Consider the following 26,628-nt stretch of genomic DNA (forward strand, 5'->3'; position numbering starts at 1 on the left):
CAATGGACATTTCCCGCATATTTTAACGCAATTAGATCCGTTGATAAAGGTAGTGCAAAAAGGACAGGGTGGTGCAGCAGTCGCAATTATCCCATCCCAGCAGTCGCAATCAAGCCAGACACCCGGAAGCAATCCGGCTATCATTACCAACCCAGCAGTGGGGAGTGCCAACCCCAGCCAAAACCCAGTTGCCAGTTACCTGTCTTCCGCGGCCGCGCTGGAACTGAACCGGATTTCCCTTATAGGAATGTCAATACCATCCATGCACCCAATCGGAAGTCCCTACCACAATTACAACAGCCAAAATACATCTCTTCAAGTGCCAAACCCGTCAGTAACCGGGGCAATAACACCCCCATCCTGCTAACAAGCTAGTTATAGGGATCGCCATCTTTAATGAGCGCCATGAACAAAATGATTGAAGATTTTCGAAATTTTCAGATCAACTATGACCTTTCTCTGTTTAGTCTGCTTAACCTTGTTATAGTATGTACAGACTGATTTTGAAGTTCCTCTGTCAGACTCTCTGGAAAGAACCCGGGCAGTCGACCTTTGGGACTGGCCAGATAAAGTACAGACGGCCACCAAGTCTGGCCAGAACAGGGCCACTCGGCTGTTTCCACTGGCCCGACAGAGGGCAGTCGGTATAAGAACTGTGCATTCTGATTTTGCAATTTTCACTTGAGATACCATGTTTCAGGCATGTTTATTATTAATTTGTGCTAAACCAGTGCTGATTTTCACTGAGACTCAAGTCCGGGATAACACCATTGGGTTTTGTCTACAATAGGACATAAAAGGGGGTTAATATACCCGGTTAGAAAATTAAATTAATCCAATCTGTTTCCGTATTTAACCCAATTCGTTAGTTTCAACAATGGTCGAGTAATGTTATTGATTAACCTCATATCGATTGTTCTCTAAATCTGTGAACTCAGATTGTATTTTGACTTGTTCAAACACATTTCAGACAGGAAGCTGTCTGTTCACAAGGTAGTAAACCATGTTGGAGATATTCGATCTCTAATCCTTTGATAAGCTTCCCCCTCTCTCCGATATAATAAGGAAAGCTTCGTCTGCGTAATCATGCTTTTCAAATTACAATCTTCTTCTGCTTTTTAAGTCCTTCCAGGGGTCGAAGGGATAACAACCACAATATAATTTAAACTGATGAGTTCAGGGGTCATTACAGGGGTTAAAGGGAAAACAAATATAAGGTAATTTCAACTGATGTGTTCATCTTTTGTTTTTATTAAGAGATGCCATTGAAAAAAATAGAACTTAAAATAAAAAATAGGCAAACTTAATTAAAAAAGAACGGCCATCCAAAAACTAACTGACGCCTGTCACTTGTCAACCACATCGAATAAAAGTTTCAGAAAAATCAGAAACGAATGCAAAAACTGCGTGCTAATGGGGAGTTATCGAGGTTTAAAATTTGTCAACATTTGACTGATTTTCCTTCTCGCTGTACACATTTCCGCATTTTTATGCAATTTTTGCCAATTTTGCCAAAAAATGTTAAAATTGATAACGATAGCGGTGTTGGTTTTACCTCTAAAAACAACAGAGTGTTGATGAACTGGCCGGCTGACCCAATTTTTTGGCTGAAAGTTTTGCTAATTTTTCAGCATTCTTTTTCATCGGAAATGGCCCGAAATCAGCTTCTTTAACCCAATTTGCTTACATTTACCGGATTAACACTCCTAAAAACTCTCCAAACATAACTAGTTTTACTTTTAGATCCCTTTTAATTTTCAACTATCTGCAAATGTAAAATTTCAAAATGGGCTGAAGCCTGAAATGACTACCTGAAATGTCCAATGGTGACCTCCTAAAGCACTGTATAGTATCATTTAGAATCAGTTCTGTTTGAATTTTCAAGACCCCGGTAAAGTGGGTGAAAATTAATTTTGTAAATCTTGAAAGAAGTTCAAAATTTTGACGCAAAATTGGTTTTGACTTGAGAATCAAATTGCAAGTGTTATTCAAGTCTGGACCAGGACTTGCCAGACTTGTAAGTATTGTAATTAGACTTGTCCAGTACTGACAAAAATGCTTGTATGTAGACTTCCCTAGTACTGATATTGACCTGGAGTTCGGTCCGGGTATGTTTCTACTATCACTTTTTTTGGTCCCGATTCTTTTTTATTTTAGATTTTATAGTATTTGTATCTAACTTATCAATTGTTGTTTTGCATTTTGGAAGACAATAAGTGAAACAAAATTTTCTTTGCTATAATGTATTTTTGTATGTTTTCCTCAGTTAATATATCTTCATTTATATTAGGTCACCTATACTAACATAGTATTCTTTCGATTCCCATATTTATCGCAGTCTTAATGTGAGCAGAATGTTTTAATTTGGGAGTAATTTTGTAAGCGAAAACTTACGAGACTGAATTTCAGCCAGACAACGTAAATTATGTACCCCGAAGAACCAAAATGTCGCAACGACTTTAACGTTCCTAGTACGACATATTTGCTTTAAAATTCAGTGTTGCTTTTCGGCCTTCTCTAAACCCGCGTAGGAGATTTTAATTACTTTTCAGAAGGTCATAAAACCATAAAAAGTAATTTTACCCAAAAAGTAATTTCCCTCAAATCCAAATACTGAATTTGTTTTGCATTTTCAGGCAGCTAATCAGAAGGAACTCTTACATTAATGCTTTACAAAAATTGTTCCTAAATGAGTAATTGAATTTCAATTACTTTTCCTTGAGAAATAATTGAGGGAATTTCACACAAAGGGGGAGGAGGTGTGAAATAATTCGATATACTCTCCGCCTTTTGAGTGAATTTTTATCACATGATCTTATCTTAATTTAGTCTTCAGCTGCTTTTCTCAATTGACTTTGATGTTAAGATAAAAATGCGCGTTATGGTAACTAGAGTCCGAGGTTTATCTTGCTATTTACCGGCCTTATTCAGTTAATATTTAGCCTTTTAAAAGAAACCTACCTCCCTGTAAAGCAAACCACGCCCTGTGAATGTGATATTTTATATTACTGGTATTGGTGTATTTTTGTTCAAAATCCGCAGAGTAACCTTCAGAACACATCCGCTACGCCCCATTAGTGCATAAAAATTTTACCTTTTGAACCAAATTTTTTCTCTTGTTAATTAAATTTTTACTAGTAATCGAGTTATAAATTAATAAGAATCGAACTCAAACTCTAAAGCAAAAATAGCACAAGAACTAGCGAGGCAGCCGAGTGGAACAAAATTTCAAATTCATAGGCTTACACATTTACTTTTTCCAGGTAAGTATTGAATTGTTTACCTGTTCAGATCTTGATAAAATGCAAAAGTTCTTGAAATGCATGCATTGTAATAGAATTTTGTATGCTGATATGTTGACCGTATTTCAAACAAAATCCGCTTATCATGATCTTATGAAGATGTCAAATTTCTATCAGGGGATCAATAGAGCAGGCACTGTGTTTGTTCAGACGATTTTATTGAATCTGTCTGTTTTCCTTTTTCTTGTGAAAGTAGACTGTGCATCTATTTTCAATTGGTCAGTTCTCCGTTCAATTTTTTGTAGCAGCCAGTTGAGCACATTACGAGAACGTCAAATACACAGAACAATACAGTTGGTTCACAATATTTTCAAAAAAAGTTAATCAAAAATGGGACCATAAGACCACTATTACATCACAGTAGTTTTGCCCATACAATTTTAAAAAATTTTTTATAGGTTCACCAAGCAGCATGTTGTGATAGCTGATGCTAATTTTCTTGAGCGTTAAAAAAAGTTTTTCATCAACTAGAATCAGAAAACAAATGCTGTTATTCTTTCATTTAAATCGAGCAACACAGAAATAATAGTTTCTACGAAATCTATAAATATCGATAAAAATCATCCTTGCATCAGGATATAGTGCGTGAAAGTAGCTTGATCATAAACTCGTAGAAGGCGCATAAAAACCCGTATATGTAAAACTTGAATAGTTTTACTGATTATAATTAAGCTTAGACCGAAATATAAAGCTTTAGAGAACAAAAAAAAAGAAATGTGTAATAAAAACATAAAATTCAGAAACTCATAACCGTTGATGCATTGGTAATACATGAACATTTAATGTTATTTCCTAACGCCAACTTTTGTGCCAAAGGTGCTTTTATATTTAGCTATTGAGTTTTTGCGATGAAATTTTTGTTTTGGCTTATTCTGTTGTTTGTTTGTTTGTTTTTTTCTCGTAGTCCTCTAAATGGCATATCTCGTGAGCGCTGTAATGAGGCACGGTATTAACTAATTCAATTAGTAGTTAAGTTGTGTAATGATTTTTTTAAACTCAAACTTCTGTTTTTGTTATCTCTTGATTTGGTTGACAATTTTGTCAAAAATGTAGTTGCGCTCGAGGTCGGAACATCATGTGCGAACGCACATTAACGAGGATCGTTTTTGTTATCAATATTGCTATTGTTATTTTTGTGTATGACAATGTTTACGAATATTTTTCGCGAAGATCACGAAGAACTAAACTGTGATAGAGGTCCAAGTTTTGGTTTATAGTACAACAACGTCAAAATACAATCAAATAAAACCATAGCTACACAACTTTACTATTTCCTAACTATACAGCAGATGGAACTTTTCCTTATGACACTAGGTAACAAGTCGACAAAAAGAAGAAATATTGATGATGCGAAAGTCAAAAATCAATCAAAATTTTTAAAACAGAATTTTAAAAGTCTTTAAAATCATTAGTTTTTAAGCAAAAGGTTCTGAATAAATTTTCTAAAAAGTCATTATGCAACCCATTTCTAAAAAGTCGTTTCTAAAGAGTCATTAAGTTTTTATGGTAGGACTAAGCCATAGGAACGGAGTAAAGATGCAGAAAAACTCAAAATAAAACAAACATTGCGAAAACACAATTTACTGAAAGCATTAAAATCATTAGCTATTCTCTGAATATTATGTATTTTTATTTATACTAATTCAGCTAAATTTATATTGAAAGCATAAATGCGTTCGTTTGGGCCACATTTGAAAATTATCTGGATCTGTGATGATGCGAATGTGCCAGAAAAATAGCAAAAGAAACAAATACACCACTCACAAAACTTTCTTTGAAAACGCATTTTGTACAACAAATAAACACCAGTAACGACATAATATCAACACACATTTTAATTTTTAAATAAAAGCAAATAGATGGGTCCTCTCCATGATGAGAATAAGTTACAAGTTGACCAAAAAAGGACGGCAAAAAAGGAGAAAATTGATAATATCATACAGTTTCAAAATTATTCGCTATAAACTGACTGCTTTGTGTAACATCATTCATTCAATCCTCAAATACAAGTGTATGGTACCGGTCAGCATTTTACGGCAAACTAAAAATTAAAAAAATAGCAAAAATCAGAAATTCAAAAATTATTAAGCTAAAAGTGTCGAAGCCATTAAAAATGAACTTTTCACTAAAAAATACTCTATTATCTTATAATTCTTTCAAAACAATGGGATTTTTTAACAATTTGACTTCGAAGCTCAACAAATATGAACAAATACCCTAAAAACACAAAATTTTTGTGCAAACCCGTATTATCAACGCCATTGCTAAAAATATGCTTCGATTTGACGACATTGAGACAGTATAAAAAGTCATTGACCATGAAAACGACAACAAATACAGGCAAATTCCAAAATTTCAGTAGAAAGAAGCGAGAAGAATCTGTCGAAGCTATTTTAGCCGCAAGTTTCTCTCAAAAAATTTGTATCTGAGATGTTTTGGACGTATTCTCTAAGCCAATGGTTGCTTTCAATATCTGGATAGTGTAATAAATTTTCAGGAGGAACCAATAATACGAAAAACTCTAAATATTTTTAAAATTTCTACTTGAAATCTTCTGGCGTTGAAGTCATAAAGCAAATAGTTAGAAGATAAAATCGGTAATTAGATCAATTTAGAAGGGTAAAGTGAAAAAAAGAAGGGGTCCAGTCATTACTGAGAATGACTTAAAGTTCACGAATATAAGATTGGTAATTGTTCAAAAAAAAATTTTTGGTAAAGTATTTTAAAAGATTAACAGCCATTAAATTCACTAGCTTTCAATGAAAGTCAATAAATGCTCTCAAATACGCCTCAAGGAGAAGACAACAATACTTTCTCTGCATAAGTAAGCAATAAGACATCACAATAAGTCTTATAACTATTAAAACAATCACAAAAACAGGCAAAATCCAAAAATTCAGTTGGAAACTGCGAGAAGAAAATTTCAAAGCCATTTAAACCATCAGCGGTTCTCTGCAAACTTTCTTTATAATTTATTGAACGTCTTCTCAAGGCCAATGCAAGTTATGAATATCAGGATAATGTGATAAGATTTCAAGAGGAACCAATAATACGAAAATTTGCAAATATGTTAAAATTTTTTAAAAATCTTGTGGCATTGAGGTCATATAACCAACAGTTAGAAGATGAAACCGCTAACCAGATTAATTTTGATTGCGATAGAATAGAAGGGTGTCCTGTTTTTGCTGACACTGACTTACAGTTCACGAACATAGGTGTTTGATCGGTTAATGATAAATTTTTTTGAAAAAACTTTTATTGAAGTCTAAACAGCCATTAGCCCCCTCAAAGCACTCGTTAAATTCACTTAATATTCTCTGCAAAACCTAGTGCACATTTTTAACCACGGAGTTTTTGCTATAAATCTCCAAAAATTTAATAAAACCTCAAAAATAGTATCTAAATTTCATTTAAATTTACAAAACTGAGAGTTCGAGCTAAGAAAACATGAGCGATTCCTTGCAAACAATTTTATTTGTTCATCGTGCTTCATTTAACTGTAAATGACGTTTGTCATTAACCGAACCTCAATAAGAAAGGTGACTAGTTTCTAGGTGACTTAAAAAACAATTGAACTTGAAGAAGTGTTCTAAAAAACCCTCAAACAGAATTCGTTTTTTTAATAATATAAATTTCCCTATGAGATCAGAACTAGTATTTTTTATCGCTTTTCTTCTATTAGAAACTAAAAATTGGTCCATTTTGTGGCGTCAAATGTAATGCTGAATTCATCTTTTTATTCAAAAAATCCTAATTTGAAGACAAACTACACTATTAGTGAACAAAATCATGCCAAATATCCCGTGTTCACACAAAACTTCAATCCTCGATATCTCCTCGAAAAAGAAAAAATCAAAAAAAAATTATTTTCGAAATTTTCTCTGGACGAACTTTTAATGATAGCCCTCACATTTCTCTACGACGTATATATCGATCGGCCAAAATTGTCTGAACAAAAAAAAACCCAGTTGAGTATATAGTTCCTGCTCCCACAAGTGGGGTTGGAACAATAACAATGATATCAGGAATACAAATAATGATAAAAATAACAGTAATAATAACGATAAGATTAATAAAAATAATAATAGTTAATAAAAATAATAAAAATAAAAATAGTAATGAAAATAGTAAAACTAATAATAATATTAATAATAATAATAATAACAATAATAATATTAATCATTAAAAAGGAATAATAATAACAAAAATGGTATTACATTAACAAGAATTTTAAAAAAATTTTGAAACTGACAATATCAATACTTGTGGAACATACCTACTTATATATATATATATATATATATATATATATATATATATATATATATATATATATATATATATATATATATATATATATAAATGTGTATGTATTTTCGATATCATTAATAAATGTAATAGTGGAGCTAAGCTAGTCTCAGTGATATTTTTAAATAAATAGGTTGTACTGAAGGTCTACATTTGACTTTTATTTAAAAATCAATAGATCGGACAACCTTTGGTTCACTGCAATTTTGAATTAGAGAGTAGGATTTGACTTCTCACTCAATTGTTTTTCTTTCGTTAAACAGTTTCCTTAATGTTGCTGCCGCACGATTAATGTTCAGAATCTTCACATTTGCGTGTGAGGATTTTTGCTCCAAAACATACACCAAAAACTCCTTCTTAAGCGAAAACAGCTCTATTTTAGTCGGTTTCTTGAAAACAATTTTTGCAGTGAACTAAAACATATTTTCAGTTTCTGTTTGCTCGTAATCCAAAATTTTTTTGGCATCAATGGGTTTCTTCTTCTTTTGTCAGATAAACCACTGTTCTGACAGATTCTGCCAGATAATCAGCTTTCTGGCAGAATCTTACAGGATAACCAACTTTCTGCCAGAACTTGGAAGATAACCAGTTCTCTGCCAGATTCCTACAAGATAACCATCCAGTTTCGGCTAGGGTTTTCTTTTGGATACCTCACCATATTGCACTGTCAGCTATAACCTCAACAGCAACACGTAAGAAGATACTTCACACATACAAATATTAAAATGTTGCCGTAGTTTTTTGGCATGTGGGATTTGCTGCGCTGGCACATGGTCTGAGCTAATAGGAACTGATAATAAAGCATGCAATAATAGAGATTTGGGAACAGTGAAAAGGGGGAGCAGTGTCTACTAATAACTACACTGGTTGTAAAACGAGTCATCAACTGTTTTTCTTACTACAATGGATCGATCTCTTGCAACTATATTTTCTTTTGATTTAATTGTCGCCAGGTGAGTAAAATTCATTGCTTTTCGCAAATAGTGTCTCAGAACATGGCGCAGCAATTGTGTATTTGACTGCTGTTTAGCTACAAAAAAAATTGCGCTTGGCAAAAGCAGTTACAGAATCAGCAAAACAATAAGGGCTCTTGTATATGATGGATTGCAATTACGGACACTAAGCTGCATCGTTAAAATGTATCAAGAAACTGAGAGGCATTGAAACTAACAAATTTTAGGAGAGAAATCATTTTTCTCAGTTTGATCTTTCTATTAAAAGATTATTCAAAACTGATTGACAGTGTTTTTCCGCAAATATTTAAACTTTTCCTTAAAAAATGCAACGAATGGTTTAGTTCATTGACTTTTTGATCTCAAGTTGACATGTCAGCAGTTAACTAACACAAGGAAGCTCGGTAATGTGCGTTCGCTCATAAAGTTCCGAACCCGCTCATCCAAAGTTTTGGCATGTCTACCAAATGAACATCCGATAGTATTTCAGTTTTTTTTTTCAGGTAAATCTCAAAAACCATGTATGAACAAAAATATCGCCTCCAAAGCAAATGACTCAGTGGAGTGAATAAATTTGCATTAGATTGATGATATCAGTCATTATTAGGAAGGCAAGTCAAGACGAACAACAAAATCAAACAAAAACAACAAACTTTATTACATCCAAAAATTATGTCCGCTTTTTAAAAAAAATTATTAGCAAGGTCAAAATTCTGTCAGATTAAACTATAATTGAACAAGATAACTTGTACTTCACTAGAAAAGATACGGAACCACTCCATAATTAGGCTTGGTAACAATTAGACAAAAACGAACAAAGAAAGAAAAATTAGAAAAAAATTGGCTTATATTTTTAAAAACAATTAGTTTTAGAGCAACGAAAACCATTAGATAGCAATTGAAAACATCTAATATTATTATGATCACATACCTTTTTTATGAGGGCATTAAGACTTGTAAGTATTCTTTTTTTTGTTGGTTACAAAAAGAACAACAAATGGAGACATCAAACAAAAATTCAATCAAAACTTGCAAGAAACCGCTTCCGAAGACGTAAAGCCAAATTTTGGCCCTCAAAATTTGTTCAATTCAGCCTTTCTTGAACAGAATGGTGCAGTGTGCAACCCCTCGTTGTTGATAATAGGTAACCAGTTGATAAAACCAGAGATTAAAGGGGTAAAAGCAAGTAAATCTTTTGTAATTATCGAAAAGAATTATTTTCAAAGCCATAAAAGCCAGTAGCTAAATATGATTTGAATAATTAGGTTCGTCTATTTGTCCACAAGAAGGGCTGGAAAAATGTAATTATTGCAAATTTGTCTTCTGTCTACAAAAAGAACACCAAATATAGACAAAATCAAAAATTACTTTATTTTTTTGAGAAAAAACCCGTGTTGTAGCCGGTAAATTCATTACGAATTCCTTTAAAACATTATCTTTGTACAATTTCAACTTCCCCTGAAAACACTATTGTCATATGGAACCTGTAATTAACGAGACTAGGCAACATATACAAAATATTTTTGAAATGCGAAGTTAAAAATGTTTTTTTAATTTTTGAGAACAGTTGTTTTCAAAGTCTTGAAGCAATCAGTTATCTACTCAAATGAGAATACTGAATCATTTTTTTCTATTGAAAACCAAGGAAACTTGTAATTATCCAGGAAATATCATACAACTAAAATCACAAATTAAAAACGACAATTGAAAACAAAACTCAAACAAACTCTTCGAGAAAGGGTGTCAAGGCGTTAAAACGATACACTATGCCTTTAAAGGTTTTTCTATGTTCAATTGTGCATTTTTGAAAGCCAATAAGGTGATGTGTGAACTGTCAATAATGTGATAATGTGAGAAAACGGCAAAAAACGTAAAAAAAACGGGACAATGCCTAAAAATCGAAGAAAATTGTGAAAACTAGTTGTACCGAAAACACAAAAACAATAACTTAACGCCAAATACCGCAGCAAGCTGAAATTAGAATTCTTTAGACAGAAGATGAAGAAAAAGCATTCTTTCTTTGCCGACACTAAGCAAAAAGTGGATCAAATTAAAAGTAAAAATGTGGCAAATTTCAATAAGCCATTGTTTATTCAAAAAACAAACGTTTTTAAAAATCAGAACAATCATAACTTTTCCAGTAAAGAAACAAGACACTTTAATTTGGAACTGCTTAGGAAGCCAATTGAACCTATCAACAGTTTACTTTGTTTTGAATTGTTCTGTTCTTTATTTAATATAAAAATTTTGATTTTTTTTAAAAAAAGATTGACTGATTTCAATACGAATTTCTTTCGACCGTAACACTCCAAGATTTGAGTAAAAGCAGCCTTGCTATTGCTGTTTGTTCATTGAAAATACTCAATTGTCTTGAATGAAATAGATCTTGATAATTTGTTATGTAAAATATCAAAAATAGTTGCTTCATATTTGACAATCATAGAGTAAAGTTAGCAAAAAAGGATAAAATTCTAATTCCAGACTACTCTCATTGGAAGTGGAAGTAGAACTGGCTTTTTTTCGAATCAACAAGGGTTGTGTTATATGTTTTTGAGAGTGTACTTTCGGCAAATTTAATCAAAATGGACTAAAGTAGATACTTCGGGCAAGTTTTGTCGAAAAATGCTCAATTTTGAAAATTTTAGCCAAAAAATTAAATCAAAACAGTCAAAAAAAAATTTTTTGACTCTCAAAATAAAATTAACAGTATTATTGTTAACAATTTTTACATTTTTTACCAAAATTGACATAATTTTAGGCAAAAATTCCGGAAAAGGTGAACAAAAATCGGTCTAATATTTACAAATATTTAAACCATGATAACTCCCGTTAGAAAACGAATTGCAAAAAAAACTTTTTTATTCAATAATCTATGCTGGACGGGCTTTTTAATGATACCACTCACAACTCTCTACGATTAATATATCGAAATCGGTCAAAATTGTCTGAACAAAAAACAACCCATTTGTGTATATAGTTCCTCCCCCTCAAGAGGGGTCGGAACAATAAAGTTGATACGTTTAAATAATCGATCAAGTTATTAATCCATTGAACATGGTTTTTGAAATTTACAAAAGCAAGGATTTTGATTAGAACATAGAACTATAATTATTTAAAAAAAATAACTACAGTAACACCGTGGAATAATAATAATACGGTTCTTAGCCACTTAGCTGGAAAATTAATCTTTCTAAATTAGATGAACTTGGCGACTGAGCTATTGCCTCAGTGATGAGATATTGCCTCAAAAGTTTGCAATTATCTCTTCTTGAAACAAATGGGATAGAGATTTTTCAAAACATCATGGCAAATACCTGAACGGCTTTGCAAGATTAATCGTACTCTCTTTTGTCATATCTTGCTTAAATTAAGATCATGGCTACAACTAACATGACCTAATATGGATTTTGAAATGTTCAACAAAATTTAATTCATAGGACACGCAAACAAATTTTATGCTTCAATGAAAAATCATACAGCATATCTATTATGTTTATGGTTACGGTTAACATTGGTGATAAACTCAAAAACGGTCCCACATTTTTAATGGCAGTTACGACCTCGCAAAAATTCCCTTATCAATTCTTTTCCAGAAGATAGAGTCAAAGTCATGAATAATTAACAACCTTGGGGATAATTGGCCGTAAAAACATCCAAATAAATAGCAACATTAATTCCCCTTCGTCGATTTACGATATCCGTTACAAGACGTTTTATTATCTCGTTCCGCATAAATGTCTCGCAATAATAACTAGCAACAAACAAATATATTTCCCGGACGCTATCATTTTCATGCAATGCTTGAAGCAGTATGTACTTGAGGCTTATTTGGTCACGCATGGATTAGAATTAGCCCCGCCTTTGCCCTTGAAGTATTCAAATCGCCATGTGATTCGTGGTGAATTATCTCTCGCAGCTTTTAAAAACGTGTTTTCCGTTAAAATATTTATAAACCACATACTGGCCATGTGGAAATTGTTAAACCAGTAATAACTGATTGCGATTTTTTTATCCATAACTTCTTAAAATCTTGTAAAGGGCGCCTGCCTTTTATAAATATGTTATAATACTTATAAACTACATACAGACCACGTGCAATTGTTAAACTGGTAATTTGAGAGATTTTTTAACCAAAACTTCTTAAAATCTTCTTAAGCGCTCTACCTTGTATAAAGATTTGCGCAGACTTTGATCTGGGAGTTAAATTCCGCAGTTCAGTTATTAAAAGTTTTGAAGTTAGCTGTTATTAATTTTATTTCTTCTAGGGTCGTTGTGTCTCTTCTTGGTTGACAGTCTCTTCAGACTTCGTTGGCAGCATTATGTCTGCCATGAATTGGCTAATCAAATTACTTTTCCAAAATGAACGTCTTCTCAAGTGTAATTATAGTCTTGAATTATAATTACATAAAATTCAATAATTTCTCATCGAGCTCGCTTTTTGTGTCTGATGTATCACAAAACTGCCTCTGGAAAACAGTAAGAAGTCGGAAGTCTGAAATTTTCAGGGGGAAATTAACAGAATCAGAGTAAACAGCTGATTAGGGCAATCAATTTAATTGCGCAGAATGTTCCAAAATACAACCTCTCAAGTTCTTCAAAAAATTATTTGTTCCAGGAGAATATTTCTTTGGGTTCTCCTAAAGCAAGTAGACGCAGTTTGTTTTGTGCAGTATCTGTCTTTTAAAGTTTCCTAGTACTGCTACTGGCATCTCTTGACTATAGGACCATCGGATCTTTTGATTGCCTATAAATTAAGTGGCGGTTCTGTGCGGCCTGGTTTGTATCGCGATGCTAACTTACTTGAAAATAATTTATATGAGAATAAGCAGAATTCATCAGCTGTTAAACAAAAGAAAATATTTATAGTTATCGGGACAAAAATACCATGTAGAAAACACTTCAAAACATCTCAAACTCTGACAAAAACTCGGGAATACCGTTTTATTTTCTAAAAATTGTAACTATGTTGAGAAATTCAAAGAGATCAACACTATATTAGGTCTCATCCCACGAAAATTTGCTGAAAGTTTTAATGTTATTTCCAATTGAGCAGCAATTTCTGATTCTATTTCAAAACATATTTGAATATGTTGAAATACTGTTTCTCTTTTTTTTAATAAAAAAGGCTGTCAATTTTAAGGACTCTGACAAGTAAGGTTAGGTAAGAAAATCAATTTTTTTCAATTTTTCCTATTTTTTTTTTCAAATTTTGAGAGTTATCTTTAGGGCTCAGAGAGTTTTCTTACCATATTTTTGTTCCGACCCCACTTGTGGGGGGGAGGAACTATATACTCAACTGGGTTTTTTTGTTCAGTCAATTTTGGACGATTGATATATTCATCGTACAGAAATGTGAGTGGTATCATTAAAAAGCTCGTCCAGCATAGAATTCAAAATTAAAAAGATTTTTTTGAATTTCGTATTTTTCGAGGAGTTATCGAGGTTTAAATTTTTATGTGAACATGTGATAATTGTTCACTTTTGGAATGATTTTGTTCAAATTAGCCTAATTTTTTTCAAATTAAGGCTTTTCTATGAAAAAATTTTTACAAATTTACATTTCATGCTACAAAAAAAAACAATTTTGTGTCACCAGTAGATCAATAAAAAGGCTAGTTTTGGTCTCCTGAGGAAGTTTACTATAAAAAAAAACTCGAATTCAATTTGAGAGCTGTTTTTTTAGACAATTTTTCCTATTTATTATGGTTTTTTTTAGTCACTCAGAGTCTTGTCATTTTCACATTGAGAATCCATTAATGACAAAATTTATAAACAGTCAAACGGTACCCAATGAAAGAAAAAATCGTTTTTAAGGCATCTCTCCTGTCTTTTTTGTCTTCGACTCTGATTTTTCGAAACTTTTAATGAAATTTTGATTTTTTTTGAGATTTTTCTTAATTTTGGGGGTGTCCTATTGAACATACCTGCCAACTAAAAACTAATTTGGCTTTCTTATGTGTAAAAGGTAAACCTATATAGCGCTTTGAGGGGACAACTAAGGGCTGTCAAGATTTTAAAAAATAATTTTTCAAAAATTTTTTTCGATTAACCAATACTAAAATAATTTTCATGAAAACTAAGTCAGTCTCATTAATGACAGGAACCCCTCCTTTTTTACTGCAACAAAAACTAATCTGGTAAGCGGTTTCATCAGCTAACTATCGGTTTTATCACTTCGATAACACGAGTTTTCGTAATTTCAAAAATATTTGTTTTCTTTGTAATTTTGTTTCCTTTCGCAATCTTATCTCATTATTCTCGTATTGGCAGGGATCATAGATAAAAGTTTTCAGAAAAAAAGATTATGGTTTAAATGGCTTCCACACTTTCTTCTCAAACGTCTGCTGCATATTTTTGGTTTTTGCTTGTGTTTGTTGTTGTTTTCAGAATCATAGGACTTATTGTGATGTCATATTTATAACATGTTGATGAAAAACATCCATGTCTTCCCTTCCTATCAAAGCATATAGTAATGTATTTTTTTTTTTGCTTCATTTGAACGCTCTTGAATTTAATGGTTGTTAAGACTTCAAAAATAATTTTAAAGAAATTTTTTGGACATTATCCAATCTAAAATTAATTTTCGTGAACTGTTAGTCAATTTCGGTGATGACATGACCTTCATTTTCCTATTGCAACTGAAATGAATCTGGCTAGTGGTTTTATTTTCTAACTATTTGTTTTATGACTTCGCTGCCGCCAGTTTTCGTATATTTTTATCAGTTTTTGGATAATTGTTTTTAAAATTTTGGTTCACTTTGAAATTTTATCAGATTATCCTCAAATTTATAGTACAATATAGTTCAATGGGTCATAGATAAAGTTTTTAGTAAAAATATTGTGGCTTAAATGGCTTCTCCACTTTCTTGCACTTTTCTGCTGAATTTTTGGTTTTTGCTGCTTTTGTTGTTGTTTTCACAATCATAAGACCTATTTTGATGTCCTACTGATGACATAGAAATAGCTAACATCTTTATTTTTTTATTGAGGCATAACTTTTTGAATTTATTGACTTCAGTTGAGAGCTATTGAATTTAATGGCTGTTAAGACATTAAAATAATCTTTTTTGGACACTAACCATTATGAAACTCATTTTCATGAACTGTACGTGAGTCTCAGTAATGACAAGACCCCATTCTTTTTAATTGCAATCAAAACAGTCTGGTTAGCAGATTATCGGCTAACTAATGGTTTTACGACTTTGATGCCTTGAGTTTTAAAATTTCAAAAAAATTTCTAATTTTTTTTGTTTTTTTGGTTCCTTTTGATATCTTATCACGTTATCCCATTATTGATGGTTCCCATTGGCTTATAAAAGAAGTCCATTGGACCATAGATTAACTTTCAGCGAAACTCTTATGGTTTAAAAGGCCTCGACATTTTCTTCTCGCACTTTTCTACTGAATTTTTTGTTTTTGCATGTATTTGTTGTTGTTTTCATAATCTTAAGACTTATTGTGATATTCTTTTGATGACTTATGATTGACAAACATCTTTGCCTTCTCATCGAGGCATAGCTTAGCATATTTTCATCTTCCGTTGAAAGCTATTGAATTTAACGTCGTTTAAATAACGGGTTCTCTAAAAAACTTCGTGGTTTTGTTTATATTTGTTCATACTTGTTGACTTTTTGAAGTCATATTTTAAAAGAAGAAGAACCCCATTGCTGCTAAAAATTTATACGGTATTGGAAACATTTTAACCACAAATATCTTTGTTTATTGGCTTCGACACTTTTCCTGCTCAAAATTTTTTGAAATTGCTATTTTTGCCATTCAATTCTTCATGTCGTAAAATACTGACTGGTCTCACAGGCTTCTAATTGAGGATTGAATGAGTGATGTTTTTCAATTTACTCAATTTTTAGCGAATAGTATTAAAGTTTACGATATTGTTCGTTCTCAAACGTTTTTTATACTTTTCAGATTTTGTTCTTTTCGTCAGCTTGTAATTTAATCTCATCATTGAGAGGTTCCATCCAATTTCTTGTAATTCAAAAAGTATTTTTTCATTGATGTCATGTCGTAACTCATGCTTTGTTTGTTGGACAATATGCGATTTCATAAAGTTTTGTGAGTGGTCAATATTTGTGTTTCTTTTTCTCTTCTTTTATCACATTCGGTGAAAAAAATTTTGTTTTTGCTTATTTTGGTGCTTGTTTTTTTCTCGTAGTCTTTATATTGGCAGATCTTCTGAGCGCTTTAATGAGTCATGGTATTTTGCATTTCAATTAGTAGTTCGGTTTTGTAACGATTTTTGAAAACTCCATCATCTATTTTTAATTATCTCATAATTAGGTTGACAATTAAGTCAAACATGTAGATGATGTCGGGTCGGAACATCATGTGCCAACGCACATTAATGAGCATCCTTGTTTATATCAAAATTGTCGAACCTGAAAAAAAATTAAAAGATTTTTTTCAGCAAAAGGCCCATAAAACATTGTCAATTGCTACAAAAGTTTGCGCAGGACTGAATAAAGATGCGCAAATTGCTGTGGAATTGTTCATTTCTTTTTGGTTTAGTTTTGCTGAGAGACGATCTTAATTGAAAACCTATCCGAATTATTAATTTCAATATGAATAAATGTCCTTTCTGAAGTCTTCACTATTGAGAAAAACAGTTAACGTAGAAACAAAATGGTTTCTAATTCTGTACTACAATATCTCAAATTTTCAACAAATAATTGGCAACTCCTCTAGGTAGAAGTGATATGAAAATTGTCCCAACGATGTTATAAAATTGTCAGCAGGTGCTCGAGTTGCAGTACGAAACTTATCTATTCTCAGAAAATCAAAAACGGGACATTATGGGACTTTCTTATACTTCACAGAGTTGGTTTGGTTTTTGGTATTTTTTTTGTCTTTCTTTCTTCCTTTCTTTGGTGAAGCCCCTTTTCCTATCTTTTTCTTTGTTGTCTTTGTTGATTGCATGGACGCCACCCCCATTGTTAGTTCTGAGAGTTTGTTTAATCAAATCTGCATTACAAAATGCACAGCTCGAAAACTCTTATTTTTTGAGTCCTGTCAGCTCTATTGTAAAACTAGAATGCTCTTTTTTTCTAAACTGCTGAACTCATCGGAGATCTTCCAGGAGATATTTCGGAATAAGTAGGGATGCATCAATTTTTAAACGCCGCCTTCTTCATTTAAATTTCTCCTCCGAAGCAAGACTTACGTTTCAATTGAAAGTTGAGTACTTTTAAAGGAGGTCTATATGCAAATTATTTTTTTTTACTTCAGTAACATCAGACTGTATTTTTACTTTCAACGCAACAATGAAATTTGTGCTTTCTTAGATCAAAGCGACGCAAACTTGAGTTGTCTACATTTCGATGCTTAATTTCTATAACAAGCCGTGTTCAAACCATAATGGAAAATCGCTATAATGGATACAAAGATTGTAAAGGAACTATTGTTTTCGTTCAGCTTTAACTGTTGCTCCAATTAAAAAAGACTGTGGCGCCATTCAAAAGTTCAGCACATTTATTTGATGCTTTTATAAAGCAGCTCTCGAAAGAAGAAATCCATATCAAGTTTGTAGTTGCCATTTTTTTTTATAAATATCGGCGCAATTAATTCAGGTAAAAATCAGCACATTTTCAGCCGTATTTTTACATTAAGCTTCATTAACTGGCGTTACTTGAACACGATGTTCAGATTATAACGAATACCTGGTTATACTTCTTAACTAGTAGTTAGCGTGTGCTCCGGGCGATTTTGAGATTTTGAAAAGAAATCAACAAAAATGCCGAAATTTTCATCCGTTTTGATCATAAATTCTCAATGAAGAAAACAATCGTCAAAATTGTAGACTTCAAAATGTGAATATCTAAGCAGGGCGGTGTAAATTTCAGGAGGCAGTTTTTTTCAAGCCCATAATTTCCTGTGTCATTCCCCGCGCGGTTAAAAAACTGTTCAAGATGATTTTCTGTACATTGTAAAGTGAGCAATTTTGATGCAATCAAGTTCATAACAAGTCTTTTCCTGTTTTTTGTTACCAAAATGAATTGGAAGCTTTCACTTCATTTCCGATTAATGTAAACAATTAGTGTCAAAATGTTCACCACCTAACATGCCGGATCCTTTTTGAGAAACAAAATTTCCGCCATTATTTTCATGTTCCAATGAGGTTTTTTAAATTTACTTTGTGAACACTATTCTTGTTCAGATTCGGTTATCAGCTTTGTTTACATCTCAACAGTTGTGCTTTGAACTTGGAGCCTTTTTGTTTGCTCTATTTATTTTTAATACTTTTCCCATTGAAATATAAACAAGGAGGAAGTTTTTCCAGCTACAAAAACACAACATTATTGAATTTAAGCAGCTATGCAGCTCAAAATCAGTTGGGAATTGAGCTCATGTTGGAATTAATGGAGCTTTACTTTTGAGAAATAGATTTTAATCCCAAATCTGATGTTAGTTTTCAGCTAATAACTATTTGTCTGGGAATTACTTACCCGTCACTTGTTACTTCCCCAGACGTTTTATATCAGTCTGATACCTTAGAAAACAGCAGCTGCAATTTCCCTAATCAGACTTTTTTCTCTTTCTATCTCTCAAAAATCAACTTGAAAAGACAAAAGTATTTCACGCTTGGAGACACTTTAAGTCAGACTTTTTGGTCTTACATTGATATTGGCCTTTTCAGTTTTTATCAACCTTTTCACTGAGTTAGTCGCATTGATAATTTCCTCTTTTTAACTTTCGACTACAGTTTTTGTATTAGCAGCAGAAATCAAGAAAAGGCTCCTTAAGGTTAGTATATATTTTTTATAAACAGGGTAGTGTATGACGCATCTAATAAACAAGTTGATGTACTTGAAAACTTGTTTTTTAAACAAAAATAAAAAACAAAATTTCATAATATAATGTTTATGCAGGCATGTCTAGTTTCACTTTAATTATGATTCTGCAACTATATTTTCTAGTTTTTAAAAGAATTTTATTGATTATAATAAATTTCTAGAGTGCTCAGAAATAGGAATTGCCATTTTAATTAGCTTCAAAACCAAAAGAGAAAATGTTTGGCTACTCAAATGCTCGAAAGAGGAGAATATTATTTAATAACTGTATATGATTGTTGTTTTACACTCATAATAGCCCTCACCAATGAGAAAGCACAACGCCGCTAAATTAAGAATGGCTATCGCAGAAACTTAAAAATGTAGCCTATAAAACCAAAATCCGCAAAAAATTTGTTATTGATAATATGCGAAAGCACAATTCATCCAGTTACAAATATGGACGAATTGGCTCAGTGGAGCAATCAAAATTGCAATCAATTAAAATATTGTTGGGTCGCAACCCACAAAGGTCCCAAATTTTGCTCTCACTATAACGGTGTTGAAATGTAATCAACATAAAGAGCAAGAGTTGCTGTAATAATTTATTATTCGCCTGTAACTGAGAATAGCTTCATAACCGGGTCGAATTTGAATGAAAAAATGAAATATAAGAAAATGAAGAAAAAGGAAAAAATATTACAGATATAGAAAATGGCTGACAATTTGTCTAATTCATCCCGTGCTCCTGAAATGAAAGCATGTACCATGTTGGCTCGCGTTAACTCAGGGTCTCGGCATAAGTTAAGTTACTTTTTCTCATATATCAGTGTTCTGACCTACTACACGATACATTTTATTACTTTTTTTAAAAAACCTTACCGAGAAAAATTTAAATTGTGAGTGAAAGATTGCATTGCTCATCTTTTTGTTGCTCATCAAGATTCATTCAATTCCTTTCCGTATAATTACCGCGGCTAAAACTAAATTTACGACATCAATCAGCTCTTTTTTTCACCTGGCAGTTCTCCAGAAACCTTGGGTGCATTGCCTCTTGTGCTCCCATAATGTTGGTTTCTAAAATCGCATGAAATATTTGTTTAAAGTATCGTATTTTTTTAAAGGCAAACATTTTGCGGAGCGAGACTTTTTCGACAATGAAAATGAATGAAAATTTTTATATTATCACAGTAAACGTTGTTCTAATTAGTTTAAATAGTCTTTTTTCTTGTTTGTCTTCATGGATTTTTAAAAATTGAGTACTCTGATTTACAATATCTTTCTTACTGATGTTTTTCATTCACCATTTTTTGCCGTTTTGATATTTTTCACGCACGATATTTCCAATTTTCTGAATGTTCAGACGCTTGCTTCTCTTTGAATCTTAAAGTGCCCTAAATTCAGTGCCTTAAAAATTTTTTTCAATGGACAGGAAACACCAATGAGTTTCAGTAGATTTTAAACGGAATACTGGTTGTTCTTTTCAATTATTCTGGACTTACGTTTTGGTCAAATTGAATTTATTCTATTTGTAAGATGTTAAAATATCCGACAAATTTGCATTTTAAATTTAAAATAATTAGATCATCCTGGCTATTTGCTGAAAAATTGACAAAAAAGGGAAATACGGATAGATGATTTTCTTTAAACGGCCCGTAACACTTTTCTCTCGTTTTTAATTGCATTCATTTTATCTATAAAAAACGTTTGGTGTAAAAATTCATAAAAAAAGCAACTGGGTAATGTGCGATCGCACATAAAGTTTCGACCCCGCTCATCCGCAATTTTGGCATGATTGTCTACCAAATGTGGAACATAGAAAAAACCAAAAATTCAAGTATTTCTTATAAAATGGTGCATGAACGAAAAGATAGCCTCCAAAGCAAATAACTCAGTGCTGGAGTATAAAATGGTGCATTAGATTGATGAGATGTGTAAATATTAAGAAAGCGAGTCAAGACGAACAGCAAAATCAAACAACAACAACAAAAATTAATTACATCAAAAACTTCATGTCCGTTTTAAAAAACAAAACTTAATAAAAAAGTCAAAATAGCATAAGACAAAACTGATATTTAACAAAATAACTTGCAATTCACCAGAAAAGATATGGGGCTACTCAAAAAAAGGCTTGTAACAATTAGACAATAAGGAACAAAAACAGTAAAGTTGAAAGATTCGCTTGTTTTTTTTATAAAACAATAAATTTCAAAGTAATGAAAGCCATTAGAAATCAACTGAGAGGTCCCTTAGGTGTACGATTACCGATTCTTCAAAAAGAAGGAATTAAGAACTGCCGGTTTTCAATTTTTTATACGGTTACAAAAAGAACAACAAATAAACAAACAAAATCAGTTAAAAATGGCAGAAAACGCTATCGAAACCCTAAAGCCATAAGGCCTTTAAAATTTGTCCAATTGCACGTTCTGCAAGCACACAAAAAATATTATTTGCCCTCTCATTAATGAAACTAGGTAACAGGTAGAAAAAAAAGAAAAACCATGCAAAAATAAGTAAACCTTTAATTTTTTTTCGAAAAAAAAACATTTCCAAAGATATGAACGCCATTAATTACGGAATGAAATAATAAATAGGTTCGTTTCTTCTTCAAAATGAAGCGCTTGAGAATTGAAATTTTCCAGAATATGTTTTGCGGCTACAAAAAGAACGTCAAACATGACAAAAATCAAAAATTAATGGATTTTTTTCTTGTCGAAGCCAATAAAGTCAACAAATTCTTTAAAAACATTAGATTGTGTGACACCACTCCTTATTGCAATTTTCTTTTGAAAACAATAATTTCATATTTGGCATGTAATTAACGAGAGGAGTCAACAAACAGACAATAAAAGGAACGAAATTGAGAAGTTAAAAAGTGTTCTTTTAACTTGTAAAACAATTGTTTTCAGAGTCATAAAAATTATCAGCTATCTACTAATATCAGAGTATTGGCTCATTAATTTCTCCATGAAAAACCAATCAAACCGGGTCACTGTACAGTCAATTTTATAAAAGCGACAGTTAAAGACGAAATTTAAAAATTCAAAAAGTTTCTTCGAGAAAGTAGTGTCGAAGCCGTCAAAATCAAAATCTATATCTTTAGGATTTTAATGTTATCAATTGTGCTTTGTTTTGAAAACCAATAATGAGATAAATGAACTATGAAAAACGTGATAATGTGACAAAATTAGAAATGTGAAAAATAGTCAGATACTTAAAAAAATTTTTTAAAAAATTCAAATCTAGTTGTAACAAAGCCAGAAAACCATAACTAAAGGCGTAAAATTGAAATAAATACTGAATTCATTTTCAATGGAAAAAAGAGGCATTCCTTCATTGCTGACAATAAGTCACAAGTTGACCAAATAAAGAGAAAAATAGAGGCAAAGTTCATTAAGTCGTTATTCATTTTAAAATCAAATGCTTTTAGAAGTCAAAACGACCATAAGCTCTCAATTCAAATAATTAACTAGATACAACAAGGTGGAGCTATTTAGGAAGGCAATTGGAGTGAGCTTTTGTTTGAAATGTTCTTTCATTTAATTAATGTAAAACAGATCGGACTTTTTTTTTTGAAAACAAGACCGACTGATTACAATCCGAATTATTTTTGGATTATACCAGTCCAAGATTGGCCCAAAACTAGCCCTGCTAATTTTGTTTGTCTATTAGGAAAACTTCATTACCTGAATGTTATAGATTTTCATATTTTGTTAGTTAAAAAATCAAAAATAGATGCTGCGTTTTAGATAATCAACGAATAAATTTAGCAAAAAATGGCAAAGTTTTAATGCAATTACTCGAATGTTATAGATATTGATATTTTGTTAGTAAAAAAAATCAAAAATAGATTCTGCGTTTTTGATAATCAACAAATGAATTTAGCAAAAAGCGGCAAAGTTTTAATTACAAACCACTCTCAACGGAATTTGAAGCAGAAAAAGCCCCATTTTGAGTCCACAAAGATTGTGTTTGTGGTGTTTGGGTCTGTACTTCCTGGAAAACTAATCAAACTGAACTAAAAAAACTTATTTCGTGCTGTTTTTGATGAAAAAGTCTTAAATTTGAAATAATTAGCCAGAATTTTTGACAAAAAAAATAATAATAATAGCCTACAGTAATTGTTTGTCTTTACAAATAAAAATCAACAACTCTTCCTGTAAAAATTAACAAATTTTTGCAAAATTGGCGAAGTTTTATTCAAACCTCGATAGCTCCCTGTAAAAAAAAGAAAATTAAAAAAAAATCTTTTTAATTCCATATTCTACACTGGACAGGCTTTCTAATGATTCCAGTCTCAATTTTCTACGATGAATATATCGGTCGGCCAAAATTGACTGAACAAAAAAAAACCCATTTGAGTATATAGTTACTAGCCCCTCAAGAGGGGTCGGAACAACAATTCTTTAACGTTTCTTAACACTGCCAAACTTTCACTAGACGCAAGGATAATTTGGTGGTGTTTGTATCACTTACTCGATATATTTTTAAAAGAAATGTTTAGCAAGCAGAATGATAGAGAGGGAGATTTGATGGCAAATAAGAGGTCTAAACAGTTGAAAATTTCATTAATAACAAAAATACATCAAAATTTTTGATGTAAGGAAGCGAATCACTTGAACCTTATATAGAGCTGGTTAGTTATACATGCACAAAACTTTTGCTATTATTTTTTCTCATCCTCATAGAAGTATGTATGTAGCTTTATACTTTCCTTCTATAACTATCATAACATTCATTCTGTTTCAGAACTTTCATACAAACAAGCTGAAAAGAAACCCTCTGGGAAAAACCATCTCATACAGCTTGACATAAAGTTTATCGCCGAGTGCTGTTATTGAACAATAATCAAAACCCTTCGGAATGACCTCGAATAACACCACCAAAGATGAAGTTGCTACTGTTGTGGGCCGATTGGAAAGTTTAGAATATAGTCCTGCAAACTGCATTGCTGTCTTAGTGTATCTTACAATTGCAGCTTCAATCGGAACATGCGCTAATTCCCTAATCACTGCCGTGTACCTTTTGAAACAAATGAAATGCCCCCATGAAATATTCATGTTGTGTGTTGCCGGCATCAATTTGTTCGGATGTTGCTGTTTTATCCCTTGGGAAATTATTGCGGTATGGTCCGATAGTTTTACCTGTAATAATCCCCCAGAATACATGATTGTGTTTAGCATGTTTTTGGAACTGGCATCCGCCCTCTTGTTTCTAAGCATAGCTTTGGACCGCTATTTGGCGATATGTTGGGCCACACACTACCTGATGAGTCCTATGAAAGCAATTGTGATGAGCGCCGGTTCGATTCTGGCCTCGATTGTTTTGGCATCCCTCCCTTTCATTCACCCGGAATTGGATTTGATGCCCCATTTAATATACCCCATTGTTATATTCATAGTTTTGGGACTGATCATTTCGCTGTACACGCTTGTGTTTCTCACTGTCAACAAGCAAGCTAACAAAGCACGTGATCAGCGTCTGAGAAAACAGAAAACGTTAGCCAATCAAATGACGATGGCAAAGTTGGAAATTAGCAATCAAAACGAAGAACATGATGATAATTTGAAACCCGAAAAGGTTGCTCTCAGTGACAAAGGTTCGAAAAAGGTCGAAATTTCAACTACCGAAACTTCAAACAATGCTCAAAGTTTGGCAAATTTGGGGAAAGAAAAACATATTATGGAAGAAATGCGTGATAAAACTGTAAAAATTTTGATAAGTGTGACCCTGGTTTATATTTTTTGTTTTGTTCCTTCTTCAGTTATCAATTTCTGCTTCTTTATTACCACAGAAAGCTTCTTCTATATGTCAAGTTTCCCAGCATTCATCATCAAGACTTTACAACTTGGATATTATTTGAATTTCGCCCTGTCTCCTATTGTTTATGCAGCTCTCAGTGGCCGATTTAGGGAAGATACAAGGGTCATTATTCTCAAACGAGAACCCAGATCAGTTCGTGATCGGAAAATGACAATGGTTACTCGCGAAGGAGATGTTTAAAACTGCCGATAAATCCGGAAACAATATCGACTTCTCAGCAAATTTTCCCAAAATTTATGCTTCAAATTAAAGGAAAACTGCAAAAAAAATTAAAGAAATTGTTCCTGAAATAATTGGACTTATAATTAAACTTAAAGTTATCACTGTGCGAATAATGTTACTCTTAATCAAGCTTTGGTTTGGAAAATTTTAAATGTCGAATTCGAGGAATTTTATGGAAAGTTTAGCAATTCTAATTTTTATGATAAATGTTTAAATGTTGCACGATCTATAAATAATGTCCCATAGTAATAATTCAACGTTGATTTATACTCCTTATTTTTGATGCCAGGAGGCGATGCTAGACTTGATTGTTTTTCTTTCTTTGTCTGGATCCGAGAAAAACCGAATCAGACTCACCGCATAAGCACCATTCGAGCTACAACTGCTCAGTAGCGATTATTATGTCAGAATTGAAATTAAATTCACTTCAATTTTAGTTCCATGGATTTGTAATCTCTGTTGCCATCGTAGACTCCAATTGTGTGATAATAATTTGACCCATATACGAGATACGAATCTTAGTTCAAGCTGATGTTTAAATCTATGTTCAAACCAGATCTCGCCGCTGAGATTTTTCGAATTGCACCAATTTCCGAAAAAAATAAACAGCCACTCAAATCACTGTAAGCTCAAAAATATCCGAAAAATCTCAAGTCTCGTGGCAAATGACATTCTCCAAGAAACTAAATATTTAATTAACGAGAACAAAATAGAACAAAAAATTGAATATTCACGGGATCATGTTATAATATCAATCTTTATAATTGCTATCTTTATAATTGCTCTCAAACTAAGTTTGTAGCAATTATACTTGTCCTGCGACCTTTTAACGAGTTCCGCTTGACATATCTTCGGTCCGACACTTAAATTTTCGCCTTCAAAAAGGAAATAAACAGGTAAAACCCGAAAGGCATGAGCTCCTGTCGTAAGGATCTACTAGCCTCTAAGCATGCAATTCACAAGAGATGCTGAGTAGACATAAAATCAAGGATCAAAGACAGTTTTCTTCCGCGGTTTGGACCTCTTTCAACACACCTTCTCCAAACCCAACCCTCCTCGTGATCCAAGCCCCTCCTAATACACCCCCTACAACTATCCTTCCAAAGCCTAAGTTGAATACTAGTAAAGCCAACCAGTCGTCTATCATTTGAAAACTACCCGCCCACAAGTATTCAGATATGCATAACAAAAAAATAGTTTTAAAGATGATTTAATTGTTTTGAAAATTGTCATGTG

General features: G+C 32.4%; 2 protein-coding genes across 7 annotated transcripts in view; one reads left to right on the top strand and one right to left on the bottom strand.

Annotated features, from left to right (window-relative positions):
• The window catches only part of LOC142342853 (uncharacterized), an 81,834-nt gene extending 56,173 nt beyond the window's left edge, over positions 1-25,661 (top strand). For 3 of the 5 annotated variants that reach the window (XM_075394479.1, XM_075394482.1, XM_075394481.1), the window contains exon 2: positions 24,097-25,661. In XM_075394479.1, coding sequence (XP_075250594.1) covers positions 24,211-25,350 — 1,140 coding nt within the window. In that variant the 5' untranslated portion in view covers positions 24,097-24,210 and the 3' untranslated portion in view covers positions 25,351-25,661. The other 2 variants (XM_075394483.1, XM_075394480.1) reach the window with 2 other exon arrangements.
• The window catches only part of LOC142342273 (protein Dr1-like), a 514,279-nt gene that overhangs the window by 346,966 nt on the left and 140,685 nt on the right, over positions 1-26,628 (bottom strand). The window lies entirely within an intron of this gene.

Source organism: Convolutriloba macropyga, chromosome 7 (genome assembly GCF_964194025.1).
Source record: "Convolutriloba macropyga chromosome 7, txConMacr16.3, whole genome shotgun sequence".
In the NCBI taxonomy this organism is placed as follows: domain Eukaryota; kingdom Metazoa; phylum Xenacoelomorpha; order Acoela; family Convolutidae; genus Convolutriloba; species Convolutriloba macropyga.